The sequence below is a fragment of the Colobus angolensis genome, unplaced genomic scaffold (assembly GCF_000951035.1).
Source record: "Colobus angolensis palliatus isolate OR3802 unplaced genomic scaffold, Cang.pa_1.0 Scaffold59, whole genome shotgun sequence".
Taxonomy (NCBI): Eukaryota; Metazoa; Chordata; class Mammalia; order Primates; family Cercopithecidae; genus Colobus; species Colobus angolensis.
In genome coordinates, this window is record NW_012119487.1 from 6,730,183 (window position 1) to 6,746,176 (window position 15,994).

At 35.3% G+C, this 15,994-nt stretch overlaps 1 protein-coding gene across 2 annotated transcripts in view; it reads right to left on the reverse strand.

Moving 5' to 3' along the window:
• Positions 1-15,994, reverse strand: part of RFWD2 (ring finger and WD repeat domain 2, E3 ubiquitin protein ligase) — a 263,804-nt gene that overhangs the window by 237,752 nt on the left and 10,058 nt on the right. For both annotated transcript variants that reach the window (XM_011962376.1, XM_011962375.1), the window contains exon 2: positions 3,933-3,992. Coding sequence is in view for 1 of the 2 variants with exons in the window: in XM_011962375.1 (XP_011817765.1) it covers positions 3,933-3,976 (44 nt within the window). In the remaining variant the exon portion in view is untranslated. The remainder of the gene's footprint in view (positions 1-3,932; positions 3,993-15,994) is intronic.

Sequence of the window (15,994 nt, forward strand, 5' to 3'; positions counted from 1 at the left end):
CCAGCCTGTATACAAAGCTTTGGATGCCAAGAGAAGGATAAGTATTTAGATTAGTGCTCAACAACAGGTGGGCATAATAAAGAGGTAAAAGGAATACGTATCTCAGGTCCACCTGAGAAATTTTCAGGCTACTCACACTGCAACTCTTAAAAATAATTATTTTAATTCTGCTGATACAAACGGGTGCCTATTTCCTCTATTAAGTATGTATCTGCTAATAAAAAATGTGTATTTCTCTATAGATGTATACAGTTACGTTTCTTCTATGTATATACTTGCTAAAAAATATAAATATCTTTTTATATCTATGTAAACAAGGATGAGTAGATATAAAAAACTGTAAGTAATCAGAAAATTCTAGAAAAAAGAACAAACTATAACAAGAACAGCCAGGACAAATTAGGACAGTCATTACATCTAATAACTAGATGTAAAGAAAGACCAAAAGTATGGTGCAAGATGATGGATTAGCCAAGAGTCTCAAAACGCAATCTGACACTCAGGCTTGATCACCTACGTGTTGGGAGACAACTATGCTGAAGGACTCCATTAACTGTAACTAATTTGTAATGAAGCAAAATAGTAAATCAGGGCTTGATTTACCATTTTTACAAATTTACTACAAAATAGTAAATACGGTACAGGGCACAAGCTGGAGGTAGCAAAGGGGCAAAGACAAAGAGCCAATTTTATCTCTACATTATGTAAAAGTCAGATTTCTTATTATATCATTGTATTTCACTTAGGCTACAGATACAGGTAACAGTAGGTTCTCAAGTGGGAATAAATAAAGTGAAAGAAGTTCCTGCTATATTGTCTCCAACCTGTTACTAGGAAAGACATTTTCATGTGGTCCAATTTGATTTAATGATAATAATTTGGATGAGCTTTGAAGTGGTATACTGCTTGAATTCAGCTTACCAGCCAGAGTTTATATTACTAAAAAGTTGACACAAGAGGCTACGGTTGATGACTGAAGTTCCATAGCCCTCACATGTTAGGAAAGAGTAAACAATTATAAACTTTTGCTTTAAACAAAACTGCAAAAAAAAAAAAAAAAAAAAAAATCACAGTATAGCAAGCCTGATGTTGGAATTGACAGCCTCCAGTTTTATTAGTTCCTGCCAACATTATGGCCTTTATCCTACTAAAAGCTGCTCTCTGGTGGGTATCTTAAAATACGTTCTCATCAGGGTATAACATAAAAATGAAATTGTATTATAAGGATCTAAGCCTAAATTGTTTTGAGAGAAGGAGGAAAAGCTATTTAAGAAAGCAATGGGGCTTTCCAACAATGACCTAAAGACAACATGAAGATTATAAATTTATTGAAAAGCCCCAGTCTGTCCACTTATAAGGTCAATCTGTAATTTATTCCACTTCACAACATAGTGAAAAAAGGTCACTGAACTGATCCAGGGCCTTTTTAAAAAAATGCCACAATGGATACGTAAGTTACAGGATACTCAGGAAAATTAAAAACCTCACTTCACAATCTATTTCATATTTCAACACTTTTAAATCTATAAAAAGAGAAGGAACTGAAGGAGTAAAAAGAGAATGAGGAAGAATAAGAGGGCAGCAGCAGCGGAGAGTAACTTGATAAAGGTAAGTTTCAGAACCAGAAGTAGAATCCTAGTCTAACAATATCAAGGACTTGTTCTTTCAGCGCTAGATGAGTACTTCTCAAGGGAGGAAAATTTTGTCCCCCAAGGGGTATCTGCAATGTCTACAGACATTTTTGGTTGTCACAACTGCAGAGATGGGCAAGGGTGGTACTGGGTAGGGGTCAAGTATACTGCTAAACAATCTACAAAGCACAGTACAGTCACCTACGACAAAGAATTATCTGGTCTAATATGTCAACAGTGACAAGGTTGAGAAAGCCTACTCTAGATCACCTAATTTTCAGAATCATCAAAATCCAAATCTCTGAAAAAAAAAATACAGTTTCCTATGGAATGCTAAGATGCTAGGTCAATTTATGGACCAAAGAGAACACTACTGCCGAACAATGGCCTGAAAAGGCCAAGACCATACCTGTATCAGCCCCAAAGACAGACCCACATGTCCAGAACTTCATTGGCAATACAGAGCAGAAAGTGATTCGTGAATCATCATAATGTCAATGATATACTAGAAAATAGAGAGTACTCAAGAAAGCAAGATGACTAAAAAAAAAAAAAACAGTAAAAGGATTCTGAAAGAATACCTAATCATTCCTAATAACCTCTGAGGAGGTAGGCAAGAAAAACTAGATAAAGGTAGACATCTATATTTTACATTACATCTTCCTGTACAATGAGTTGTTTTTTAAAGCAAGAATATACATTGCTGTTATCATTTTAATACTTTATTTTATAAGAATATAGATAATACAAGCTAAGAAAGTGATTTGTATTTAAAGCTTTTTAAGCGACTAGCAGAGGGAATACACCTATCACTAAAGCATCATGCTCCAGATGAAATGAAAGATCTTACAGACTAGTGTTAATAACCAATACTCTTCATGATGAAGGAATATCAATCTGCCAGATATCACATACAACTTCAGCATAAAATTATGGGCCTGATTTCAATATGAATTAGAATATAAGGAGTATTAGAACACAAGGAATACTAAGGCTAAAATAATATACCAACAGAATAGGTTTAAAAATAAGCAAAAATAAGCAAAAATAAGTTAAAATGCACAGATTACACATCCATTAGGATGACTACTATCAAAAAACAACAACAGAAAATAAGAGTTGGCAAGGATGTGGAGAAACTGGAACTCTTAAGCACTATTGGTGAGAACATAAAATAGTGCAGCTCCTATAGAAAACAGTATGGTAGTTTCTCAAAAAATTAAAAACCAAATTACCACATGATACAGCAATTCCACTTCTGAGTATACACCCAAAAGACTTGAAAGCAGAGTCCCAAACAGATGTTCGTACACTCATGTTCACCGCAGCATCATTCAAAATAGCCAAAAGGTAGAAGAAGCAACCCTAGTGTCTACTGATAGATGAATAAATAAAATGTAGTATATATATACAATGGAGTATTATTATTCAGCCTTACAAAGGAAAGAAATTCTGACACATGCTACAACACTGATAAACATTGAAGACATTATGCTAAGTGAAATAAGCTAGTCACAAAAAGACAAATACTTCTATTTATTCGAGGTATCTAGAATAGTTAAATTCATAGAAACAGAAAGTAGAATGGTGGCTGCCAGGGGCTACAGGGAAGGTGAAATGGGGAATTGTTGTTTACTGAGTGCCAAGTTTCAGTTTTGCACAAAAAGTTCTAGAGATCAATTGTACAATAATATCAACATACTTAACACTACTGCACTGTTCATATAACTGTGGTTAAAATTATAAATTCCTCCAAGACTAAGAAACCAGAAAAAATATATATATAAAATATAAATTCGATATTATGTAAATCTTACAATTAAAAAAATGTTTAACATATGGGTTAATCTGGCATGATATAATGTAAAGTTAATATTGAGCAAAGTGTTAAAGAAAAGAACACAGAACTTTTTAATCCTATTTTTTTTCCATGACCTTCTTAGCCTGCTTTACTGCGTTCTCCAACCTATCCCCACAAGTGAGTAACTAGTGCTTCATGGTTGGTCCTGATTGCCCAGCATCACTAAGAACAGCAGTGAAAAGTTCTTATTAACAATTAATAAATGCAGAAGTTTTCAAATCCATCAGTAAGGCCTATGCTAAATCTAAACATTTGACAGAAATTATGCACCAGCTGTTATGTTAACTGCCTTAAACTGCCATATCTACAAAGACGTATGTCAAGAAAAAAATATGTAAGATAATCAAAGTTGGTTTAAAACACATAACTTCTCATTGGCTACATTTACAGATAAGTTTTAAAATATCAAAAGATTATTTTACTCAGTAGAATTGTCTTACCAAAAGCTGTGGCCACATTTTGTCATGTATGCTTCTTCAATCATATCAAAGCAGATGGGGCTAAAAAGAAAAGAAAAATAATTGATTTTTTTAAAAGTAGAGTGATTACAAACTGGAAAAGGATAGTAACAATACCAATGAAATCATATTTCAATACATAGTTTAGAGCTAAGTCTTCAAACATTCTATCAATAAGAGATGAAATTTCTATTGAACTAAACTTCAGAGGATTGTTGGTAAAACGACAATCAGGATGACCCTAAGGGCCACTGTGCTTCAAAATGAACTAAATGAGTAAATCAAAATGGTTCCAATATTTTAACTCGGCACATAATTTTTAATAGTACAATGTAGTCACCAGAGCCCTTAAGAAAGCTCTACCATCGTTTTCTACCATCACCTGCACTCAAAAGCACCTACCCAGACCTGCTAAATACTCTTTTCCTCCTATCCCAAACAAAGCTAATTCCTTGATGATAAATTTATAATTCCAGTTTCAATAATGCTTGTAGGTAATGACAATAATCATAACAACTTATTAGCTATTTAAATAAAACAAACTATACACATTAAACCCACAACATATATTAACTAATTTAATAGTTTCAACAACAAAGTGAAATAGGTACCAATTACTAGGCACAGTTTATAGATGAGGGAACAGAAGCAGAGAGCTGTTAAAGTCACACAGCTAAGAAGTAACAAAGTCCAAATTCAAATTCAGGTCTATGTTCTCAACCACTTGTTCTATATTGCTTTCTGATACTTTAAATACCAACTATAATCCTCTTCTCCCCTTTTTTCCTATGAAGAACAAAAAACAGAATACTCAAAATCCCAGTCTTTTCTGTACTTCGGATTGGCTATATGGCATCAATCTGGCCAATGAAATATAGGCATCAGTTTCTAAGGGGCCACCATCTATGAGAACAAAAATGCAAAACCTTGTATAAAGACATTTCCTTTTATCCTTCCCTTTTCTTCCTTACTAAAATTCTGATGCAGTGTTCAGAGATACAACAGCCATCTTCTGACCATGAAGATAAAAACCTTAAGCTAGGAAGATAGGAGGATACTGGTTCCTGGATGAAATCCTTGAGCAGCTGCATCAGCTTCGGATTGCCTCCGCTGGACTTCACATTACATGAGAAAGTAAATCTTCACTTGCTTAAGTCAACGTTTATCAAGTTTTCTCTTATTGGCATACAAATCCAAATCCTTATGGATGATACAACGACACTTAAAACTGTAACTGAAAATACATTCACTCCTTCAAGAAAAACTTCTTGGGCATAAACACTATGCTTTAGAATACAGGAATGTAAAGTCTAATGGCAGACTCAAATATATTATAGATATTACAACACAATGTGAAAATATATACAATATATACAATAATGATAAACACAATAATAAGATGACACACTGGCTATAAAGGGACCCATAGGAAGGAAAACTGAGATTTGGGGGTCAGAGCAGGAGGAAGGGCAAAAGAACAAACCAATCAATTCACTGAATATATCAGGAGCTGTTTAATAGAAAACAATACATACCTAATTGTTAGCATTTTAAGAAAGGGGTATTTTAATGTTTGAGGATCCTTCAAGTATGTCACTGCTAAGACACACAACACCTCTATGCAAATTTTTAAAAGGCACTCTCACAGCCTGAGCAATATACTGAGACCTCATCTCTACAAAAGAATAAAATAAAATAAAATAAAATAAATAGCAAGCATAGGAGCACACATCTGTAGCCCCAGCTACTCTGGTTAGTCCCAGCTCCTCAGGAAGCTGAGGTGGGAAGATCACTTGAACACAGCAGGCGAAGCTGCAGTGAACAGAGACTGTGCCACTGCACTCCAGCCCAGGTGACAGAGCAAGACCCTATCTCAAAAAGAAAAGAAAAAAAAAAGGGCACCTCAGAGAACTAAGGAATGTGTTAAAGACTTTGGCTTTTAAATTGAGTAAAACAGCAATTCACTGGTGGATTTGGAAAAGAGGAATGATGTGATTTGATACAGTGATGAACCAGATCATTCTACCTGCTATGCTGAAAAGAAGACTAAAGGGAAGCCAAGTGTAAAAATGGTTACGGAAGCTATCATAATCCAAGTGAGAAACGGTGCTGAAATGGACTAGGGTGGTAGCAGTTGGGCTGATGAGAAGTGGTCAGCTTCTAGATATATTTTGAAGGCAGAACTACAGTTTGCTGAGAGATGTTGGGTAGGAGACAAAAATCAGTGAAACTTTCTGGGCTGAAAACTGCAAGAAATGACTACAGGTTTACTTCGCACAGAGCTCCATCATCTATTAGTTTATTTAAAAAGAAAAAAAGCAGGAGTATAGCATGTGTCATGTCACATAATGTGTTCCACTAATACTAAAACTTACAGTACCTAAAAATTACTATCAAATCAGTTAAAGCTAATAGCTTTTAAGAAATGTATTCTGAATAACTAGTGAATTAAAGGTCTCCATTCTTTCTTTGAGACAGTGTCTCACTCTGTCTCCCAGGCTGGAGTGCATTGGCATGATCATGACTCACTGCAACTTCGACCTCTTGGGCTCAGTACTTCTCTCTTGCCTCAGCCTCTCAAGTAGCTGGGACAACAGGTGCATACCACCACATACAGCTCATATATATGTATTGACATATGTGTATATTATATACACATTATATATGTATATATGTGTGTATATTATATACACATTATATATGTATATATGTGTTTATATATACAGTAGACACAGGATCTCCTTATGTTGCTCAGGCTGCTCTCAAACTCCTGGGCTGGAGCAATTCTCCCACTTTGGCCTCCCAAAGTGTTGGGATTATAGGCATGAGCCACTATTCCTGGCTGAAATACTGGCTTTTTAACCGCAGTTCAAGGCCACAGCTTTCAAGAAAAGTGAAATTAATCCTAGCTATGCCATCTACAGTTTTGTGACTTTGAGCAAGTAGTTTAATCTAATTGTAATTCCTTATTTGTATAACAGGGATGATATTTACATCATAGAATCACTACACAGATTAACAAGATATCTATGAGGTGCTCAATACCATGCCTGGCACACAACATTCAGTAAGTGGCAGAATACACCAAAAAGAGAAAGTATGGGAAAATATCCATCAGTACTAGGCCTAATGCTATGGTCTGATATTTGTGTCCCCCCAAATTTCATATGTTGAAATCTTAACCCTCAAGGTGATGTTAAAACATAGGCCTTTGGGAGATTTTTAGGTCATGAGGGCAGAACTCTCATGAATGGGATTAGTGCCCTTACAAAAGAGGTCTAAAGGAATTTTATCCCCTCTTCCTCCATGACATCAGGCAGATCCAGAGAGCAGGCACTGTCTGTGGATCAGGAGTCTAGCCCTTACCAGACATAAAAACCTCCCCATGCCTTCGTCTGAATTTCCCAGCCTCCACAAACATGAGAAATAAAGTTCTGTTGTTTTTAAGTTACCTATTTTATGGCATTTTGTTATAGCAGCCTGCACAGACTACAATACTTAGGATGGGTACTATCCACCCAAGCCAAAAACTTTAAAGAATTCCTATCAAAAATAGGTAGAACAGAATACAAGAAGAAGGGTTGGCCAATTACTCCCCTTCCCAAGAAAGGGATGAAAAATCTCAGAAACTACAGAAATGAAGAGGAGATCCTAATGAAATACCATTAATTCTTTCCAATTTTGAAGAATAAGAATACACCAACAGCAGGTTAAGGGAAAAACTTATCCATTTCGAACCACCCATTTAGAAAAACAATCCATTCAGGACCCCTGTAACATTGTCAATCAAAAGCATTCAAGGAGGATGGGCAACCCTGCGCTCAGCGAGTCTGTTGGCAGCTCACTTTTTCAACACCATGTGCTCACTTCATATCTCTGTGTCACATTTTGGTAATTCTCACAATATTTCAAACTTTTTCATTGTTATTATACCTGTATAATTATCTGCGATCAGTGGTCTTTGATGTTACTACTGTAACTGTTTTGGGGAGCCACAAATTGCACCCATATTAGATGGCAAACCTCACTGTGTTCTTACTCCTCCACTAACCTGCTATTGCCCCTCTCTCTTCCTCTCCTCAGGCCACTGCATTCCAGCCTAAGTGAGAGACATAGATACACACACACACACACACACACACACACACACACAGAGAACAGAGCATCCCAGAGCTGTGACATATGTGAAATGTTCTAACATACATGTAATTGAAGTCACAGACGGCAGAGAAAGAGTTAGGAAAAAAAATGTACAGACAGTAACTGAAATCATTTTTAAAATAACAAAAGACATCAAACCACAGATCTAAGAAACTCAGAAACCCCTAAATAGGGATTTCAAAAATAAGAAAATATCCCTAACACATACAATGCACTTAAACTGCTAAAACCAAAAAAAAAAAGAAAACCTTGAAGGTAGCCCAAGAAAGACACATTACATACAGAGGAATAAAGATAAAAATAGAAACAGACTTCTCATCAGAAACCATACTAGCCAAAAGACAATGTGGCAGGCACTAATTGAGAATTTTTTCTTTCAGTTATTTTATTATTGTCAAATTATAATTGTCATTTGTTTTGGTCATATTTTTCTGGCTTGCTTTCATTGTTTCTAGGGACTGTATTACGTTTTTTTTTCCCATTGGAAACTCTTAGTTTCTCATTGTTTAGTGAGAAACAAAAATACTTCTTTAAAATACTAAAAGAAAAAACTTTCAACTCAGAATTTTATACTCGAAAAAAACTTTCAAAGTGAAGGCAAATAAACTCATTTTCAAACAAACACAAATTTAAGAGAATTCACTGCCCACAGACCTGTACTACAAGATGCATTAACGTAAATCCTGCAAGCAGAAGGAATATGAAGACAGACAGAAACTAGGATGCACACAAAGAAATAAAGAGCTGTAAAAATAGTAATGATGAACATAAATTCAAAACACTTTATCTTTCATCACTAAAAAATGAGAAACAAAGGTTCCCAATGAACAAAAAAAAAATACTGTCCCTAGCAACAATGAAAGCCAGAAAAATATGACTGAAACAAATGACAATCATAAGCTAATATTTCAAAACGGAGTGAAAAAAATAAATACAACAATAATTAAAACACTGAAAGAAAAAATTCTCAATTAGAAAACTTTAGGAAACTTTTGTTCTGAAGAAAGAATTACTTTAAAAGGGAGGTTAAAAAAAAATCAGAAAAGAATTAGAATGAAAAAGAAAGGAACACAAGAGTAAATATGCATAATGGATAATGATTTCAGAGGGAAAAAAACAAAAAAGATGGCTATTGTAGGCATCTGACTTTACAACTCCACAAAACTTTAAATATAACAAAAAACTGAGTATCGTTCAAACTACTGGAGGGTGAATATCCGTCATCCAAAATGGCTGAGACCAGAAGTGTTTCAGATTCGGATCTGTTTGCATTTTGAAATATTTGCATTTATATTCTTACTGGTTCAGCATCCCTCATCTAAAAATTTAAAATCCAAAATGCCCCAATAAGCATTTTCTTTGCGAGTCATGTTGGCACTCAAAACGGCTCAGATTTTGGAGCATTTCAAATTTCAGATTTTTGGATTAGGGACACTCAACTTGTATTAGTAGAGATTATTTTTAACTTTTATCTCTTGTCGCTGTTCATTAAAATCGTGTTCTTCAAGCAACTGAATGCTATGAAGAAGAAATTTTTATACCAATTGCCAGAAGGACAGATATACTGCACAACATTAAGCTTGCCAAAAGATAATGTATGTCACTTGGGACATTAAAAAAAAAAATGCAGAACAGATCCAGATACAGAAAATTATTTCACGTACCTAATATGCATTTATATGACATATCTCAGTTAATCAAGGGTCATATTACAATCAGGCCCAAGTAACATCATTAATCAGTGGTCTATTAGTGATTCCATTTCATATGCATTACTTCCTTCAAAAGCAGCATCCAAACTTATTAAGTCAATTTAATAAGTACTAGAACTGTCCAACAAACTAACATATACATAGCTCAATACATGTATATTTTGGTACAAATGCTAACTCCATTTTGCTTTCATAAAATGTGTCAACTGTCTCGTAGTACCAGCTCCAACTAAAAAAAAAAAGTTCAATCTTTCAAAGGTTAAATACTAAAAAATAATAATAATACTACCAAAATAATCAGAGCCAGGCATAATCTAGAGTCATTCAGGAAAACAAGCAGTAGTTACATCTTACATAAACACGACCACAGAAACACTTTTGTATTTTGATACCAAATGCCAAACTCTAGCAAATAACCACCTGATTCTTTGAGATTTTATAATTTATAATGCCTTTTTACATGCATTATATAATCTAAACCTCATAATTTTATGGAATATTACTATATCCCAATTTATACATGAAAAAACAGACTCCAAAACAATAAATTATTTGTCCAAAGTTAAATCTCAAGGTCTTAAATTACAAGCCCAGTGTTCTTTCTATCTTGCTATAATCTCAGAAAAGTAAATAATAATAATATGCATCCTTGTGATTATGAAAATCAAAACCACAGCTATCAGCACATAGAAGACCTTGGAAAAATTATTTTAAATACACTCAAATTTATATACAACTTCAAAAATGAAAGACACCCGGCAAAAGGACCATGGTAATGTTTCTTCCTTCCTCACAAATTTTTCAAAACTTGAAATTTCTCTAGCTTCCTCTTCTCCCTTTAATTCCTTAATTTTTCCTTTACTTCCTTCAAAAGCAGCATCCAAATTCAATCGGCCCCAAGTATATTCAGGACTGAAAGAAACAAAAATAAGTAAAAAGGAAAAAAAAAAAATCTCAAACTCTTCTTTATACCTATAATGATAACACTAGATCCTCTGAACCAAATTTCACAGGCAGTAGTTAAGTTCCAGTCTATGTCCCATCATCTCACTCTTTCTCAGTTCCATCTGCTGTGATAAAAAGCCTCAAAAAACTTAAACCTCCATTTTTTCAAAAGCAGAGATTAAACTTATTTGATATTTTGTAAAGTGATTCCTCCCTAATCTGTCTCCATCAAGACCTGTGTTTAACATTGCCTTAAGTCGCAGGCTCCATGAATAAGAAGAGAGGTAAGGAAGCAAAAGAATAGCATAGCGGCAATCATGTTAAGACTCTGTAATTTAACAATAAAATACTTTTTAAAATAAGGATTCTAAATAACTATGTGCTAGCTTCAGGGTCAGACCTTAGAAAAGGATAAGACCACAATGGACTAGGAAAGAAAAGACACCATGATTAATACAAGTAATAGGCATGAAAAGATAATGCAAGTGAGCCAATTTCTGGTATCTGTAACAGAACAGTAAGATTGAATCAGGGAGCTACTTATGGCCAAGAAGTATCTCTGCTGATTCCTCATACCCCAATACGTTCTTAATCTCTTCCTGGACTTTATTCCATTCACACACTCCCAAGGCTCCTGCCCAAACACAGAATCGGTTCTAATTACCACCAAAGGTTTACAGTTACAGAAGATTTAATTCGTCTTGTAGTCACAAGTCAGGTACAGATGAAACAATCAGGAGATTCCTCTCATAGTAAACCGCAAGTAACAACAGTACCAGGCCTCAAACACAGACACAGATCTTCACTAGTGCTCTACCATTAACATGACTAATATTTTTCTGCCTCTCAAGACTACCAGCTTACAATATATAGCCCCTTCAGCACCAACACTACACCAAGAACTTTAGGTCAACTCAGGTGTTTCTCATTTTATTTCCTATTTCTAAAACATAAAATATAATTGGCCAAAATATCTTTCAAGCCAATTCCAGTAAGATGTAATTGCTATGCTTTGGTCATACGTCAGAAGAGTACCCAATCACAGGCCAATCAACTGGGGAAGATACCAAGTTCACACAGAAGAAAAACAGATGCCTACATAGGAGGAGCTATAAAAACAGAAATTTCTATTACAATATAAGAAAATACGAACAGGGTACCATGTGTAATACATTTCATTAGATAGTATCCCCATCCCATTATTCAGGGGTGAAAGAATCTCCAAAATGCACGGGAGATGTGTTCCTTGTATCCCTAACTTGATTTTTAAGATTAACTTTTTAAAAATGTTGTTTCAGTAGTTATGTTTTATTTCACAAATACGGTGCTGAATTTAAAAGATAGTACCAATTAAACTAGTCTTCTGCTCTTGAAAAAAAAAACTGAACACTGTATATTGCATATACCATTACACGAAATGGATTCAAACAGTGAAAATCTGGATGACAACTTTCCCTTAACTTCCCTTTGGCTACCAAAAAACATAGTTATGTCTGACCCAAGTTAATTATTAAAGATGAAAACACAACCTTTGAAGAGTAATAAATGAATGGCCAACAAGCACTTGAAAAGATGGTTAACCTCACTAGTGAAAAGAAGAATGCAAATCAAAACCACAATGAATAACCACTTCACACCCATTAGGTTGGCTATTATCCAAAAGGAAAATAATGTGTTGACAAGATGTAGAGAAATTAGAACCCTTATACATTGCTAGTAGGAAAAAAAAAGTAATGCACCTACTATGGAAAACTGTTCGGCAGTTACTCAGAAAATAAAATACAATTACATATCACCTAGCAATTTTACTGTGGGTAAATGCCCCAGAGACTAGAAAACATATGTTCAAACAAAAACTCATATACAAATGTTCACAGGAACATTATTCATAATAGACAAAAAGTGGAAACAGCCCAAATGTTATTTAATAATACTACCATGTAATGCAATATTACTCAACCATAAAAAAGAATGAAGTGCTGATACATGTTACAACATGGATGAGCCTTAGAAACACGTTAAATGAAAGACATATGATACAAAAGACCATATATTAGACGATTACATTTATATGAAGTGTCTAGAATAGGTAAATCCATAAAGACAGAAAGTAAATTAGTGATTGCTAAGGTAACAGGAAAAGGAAAGTGACTGCTTAATGGGTACAGAGTTTCTTTAGGGGCTGATAAAAATGTTCTGAAAGTAGTGGTTATGGTTGTGAAACACTGCCAACTGTACTAAAAACACAACTGTACACTTTAAAACGGTGTATTTCAGGGTTGTGTGAATTTTACCTCACTTTTTTAAACAAAAGGAATAGAGAACTAACACTTCTGACAACAAGGGAATAAGTAGCAGAATGGATCCTATAGAATGGAAATATACTATTGCAAAATCTTTATATTGTATATGAAATAATATTATTTGAAGGTAGAACATGACAAGTTTAAAAATGAGTATTGTAAACCTCAGAGCAACCACTTCCCCCCACCAAATACACAGAATCATTAATAAGCAAATAGTGGAAATAAAATGGCAATCTTAAAAATATCCAATTAATCCCAAAAACAAGAAAGCAAGAAAAAAAGAAAAACGAAATAGAAGAGACAAATCGAAAACAAAGAGCAAACAAGACAGTACACACAAAACCAAGCACACCATAATTATGTTAAAATGTAAACAGTCCAGCTAACCCAACTAAAAGGCAGATTGTCGGCTGGGCGCAGTGGCTCACGCCTATAATCCCAGAAACCTGGGAGGCTGAGGGAGGCGGATCACGAGGTCAGGAGATCGAGACCATCCTGGCCAACATGGTGAAACCCCGTCTTTACTAAAATTACAAAAATTATCTGGGCATGGGGGCATGTGCCTGTAATCCCAGCTATTCGGGAGGCTGAGGCAGGAGAATCACTTGAACCCAGGAGGTGGAGGTTGCAGTAAGCCGAGACAACACCACTGCACTCCAGCCTGATGACAGAGCAAGACTCTGTCTGAAACAACAACAACAAAGGCAGACTGTCATTCTAAACAAAAAGGAAGACTGAACTATACTCTGGGTACAAGAAATCCACTTTAAATATTACAACACATACATAGTAGACATGAAGAATAAAAACATACCATGTAAACACTTATGAAAAGAAAGCTAGGCCAGGTCAGTGGCTCACACCTGTAATTCCACTTTGGGAGGCCAACGCAGGAGAATCGCTTGACCCCAGGAGTTTGAAATCAGCTGAGCACCATGGCGAGACCCTGTCTCTAAAATATAAAATTAAAAAAAAAAAAAAAAAATCAACCAGATGTGGTGGTCCACGCCTGTGTTCTCAGCTTCTCAGGAGGCTGAGGTGGGAGGACCACTTAAGCTTGGGAGATTCAGGCTGCAGTGAGCTGTGATCACGCCACTGCACTCCAGCCTGGGTGACAGAGTGAGACCCTGTCTCAAAGAAGAGAAGAGAAAAAGGAGAGGAGAGGAGAGAAAGAGAAAGAGGGAGAGGAGAGGAAAAGAGGAAGGCAGGGAGGGAGGGAGGGAGGGAAGAGAGGAATGAAGTTGAAAAGGCTATATTAACATCAAAGTAGATTTCAGAACAAGGAATATTACCAGGAATATAGAGTGACATTTCAAAATGATAAGGAGATCAATTCGCCACTCTAAATCAGTGTAAACTTCAAAATACATGAAGTAAAAGCTGAGAGAACTAAAAGGAGACATAGCCAAATCTAGTTAGCACTGGAGACGACTGAAGAACATGTTAATTGACAGTACAAGTATACAGAAAATGAACAGGAGTATACAGAACTTAAATAACACATCAACCAACTTTACTATTTGACATGTATAGAACACCCCAGCCTACACATGGCAGAACACTCACTTTTTTCAAGTGCATATGGACCATTAGTGAAGATAAAGCTTATGGTGGACCATGAAACGAGTCTCAATAAATTCAAAAGGACTAAAATCATACAAACTATATTACCTGAACCAAGTTGAATTATATCACAAATCAGACATAGAATTTTCATGTAGAAATTAAACAACTGCAGCCATAAAAAAGAATGAAATCATGTCCTTTGTAGTAACATGGATGCAGCTGGAGTCCATTATCCTAAACGGATTAACACAAAAACAGAAAACCAAACACCGCATGTTCTCACTTTTAAGTAAGAGCTACACATTGGGTACACACAGACACAAAGACAGGAACAAGAAACACTGAGGATTCCAAAATCAGGGAGGGAGGGGGTTAAGAGCTGAAAAACCACCTATTGGGTACTACGTCCACTACTTGGGCGACAGGATCACTAGCATCATTCAACATACCCATGTAACAAATCTGCATATGTACAGGCAAAATAAACAACACACTTCTGAATAATCCATGTTTCAAATAAGAAATCACAAGGGAAATGAGAAATATTATGAACTGCTTGAAAATTTGAAGATACAGTTAAAGTAGGGACTAGAAAGAAAAACTGATAAGATTAAGTGTTGTTATTGAAAAGAGGGCCAAAAATCAATGATCTAAGCTTTCGTACTAAGAAACCAGAAAAGAAAACATGAAACTCCAAGTAAGCAGAAGAAATTTAAAAAGTAAAACTGAAAACTGGTGGAACAGAAAATGAACAAACTATACAGAAAATCAATAATATGAAAGTTGATCATTTGGAAAGAGTTAAACAAAATTAATAATCCTCTAGCTAAACCGTTCAAGGAAAACAGAAACACAAGAACACAAATTATCAATGTCAGGAATGAAAGATGTGACACCATTAACAAATCCAAGATATTAAAAGAATAAGGGATATATTATTATTATGCCAATAAATTCAGCAACATGGGTGTTATGAAGAAACTCTTAAACTACTAACGTTCATGAAATATAGAACCTGAGTAGTGTCTATTAAAGAAATTGAATTAGTAATTAAAAACCTTCCCACAAAGGGAAGGAGTGAAACCATACAAAATATATGAAGGTCCAAAACTATGGCTTCACTAGAAAGTCCCATCAACCACTTAAGGAAAAACACCAATTTCATACACACTCTTTCAGAAAATAGAAGGGGAACATTTCTTACCTTCTTTTAGAAGCCAGCACTGGTCAGGCACAGTGGCTCATGCCTATAGTCCCAGCACTTTGAGAGGTCAAAGTATGGGAAGATCACTTGAGAACAGGAGCTCAAGACCAGCCAGGGCAACACAGTGAGACTCCTGTCTCTACGCAAAAA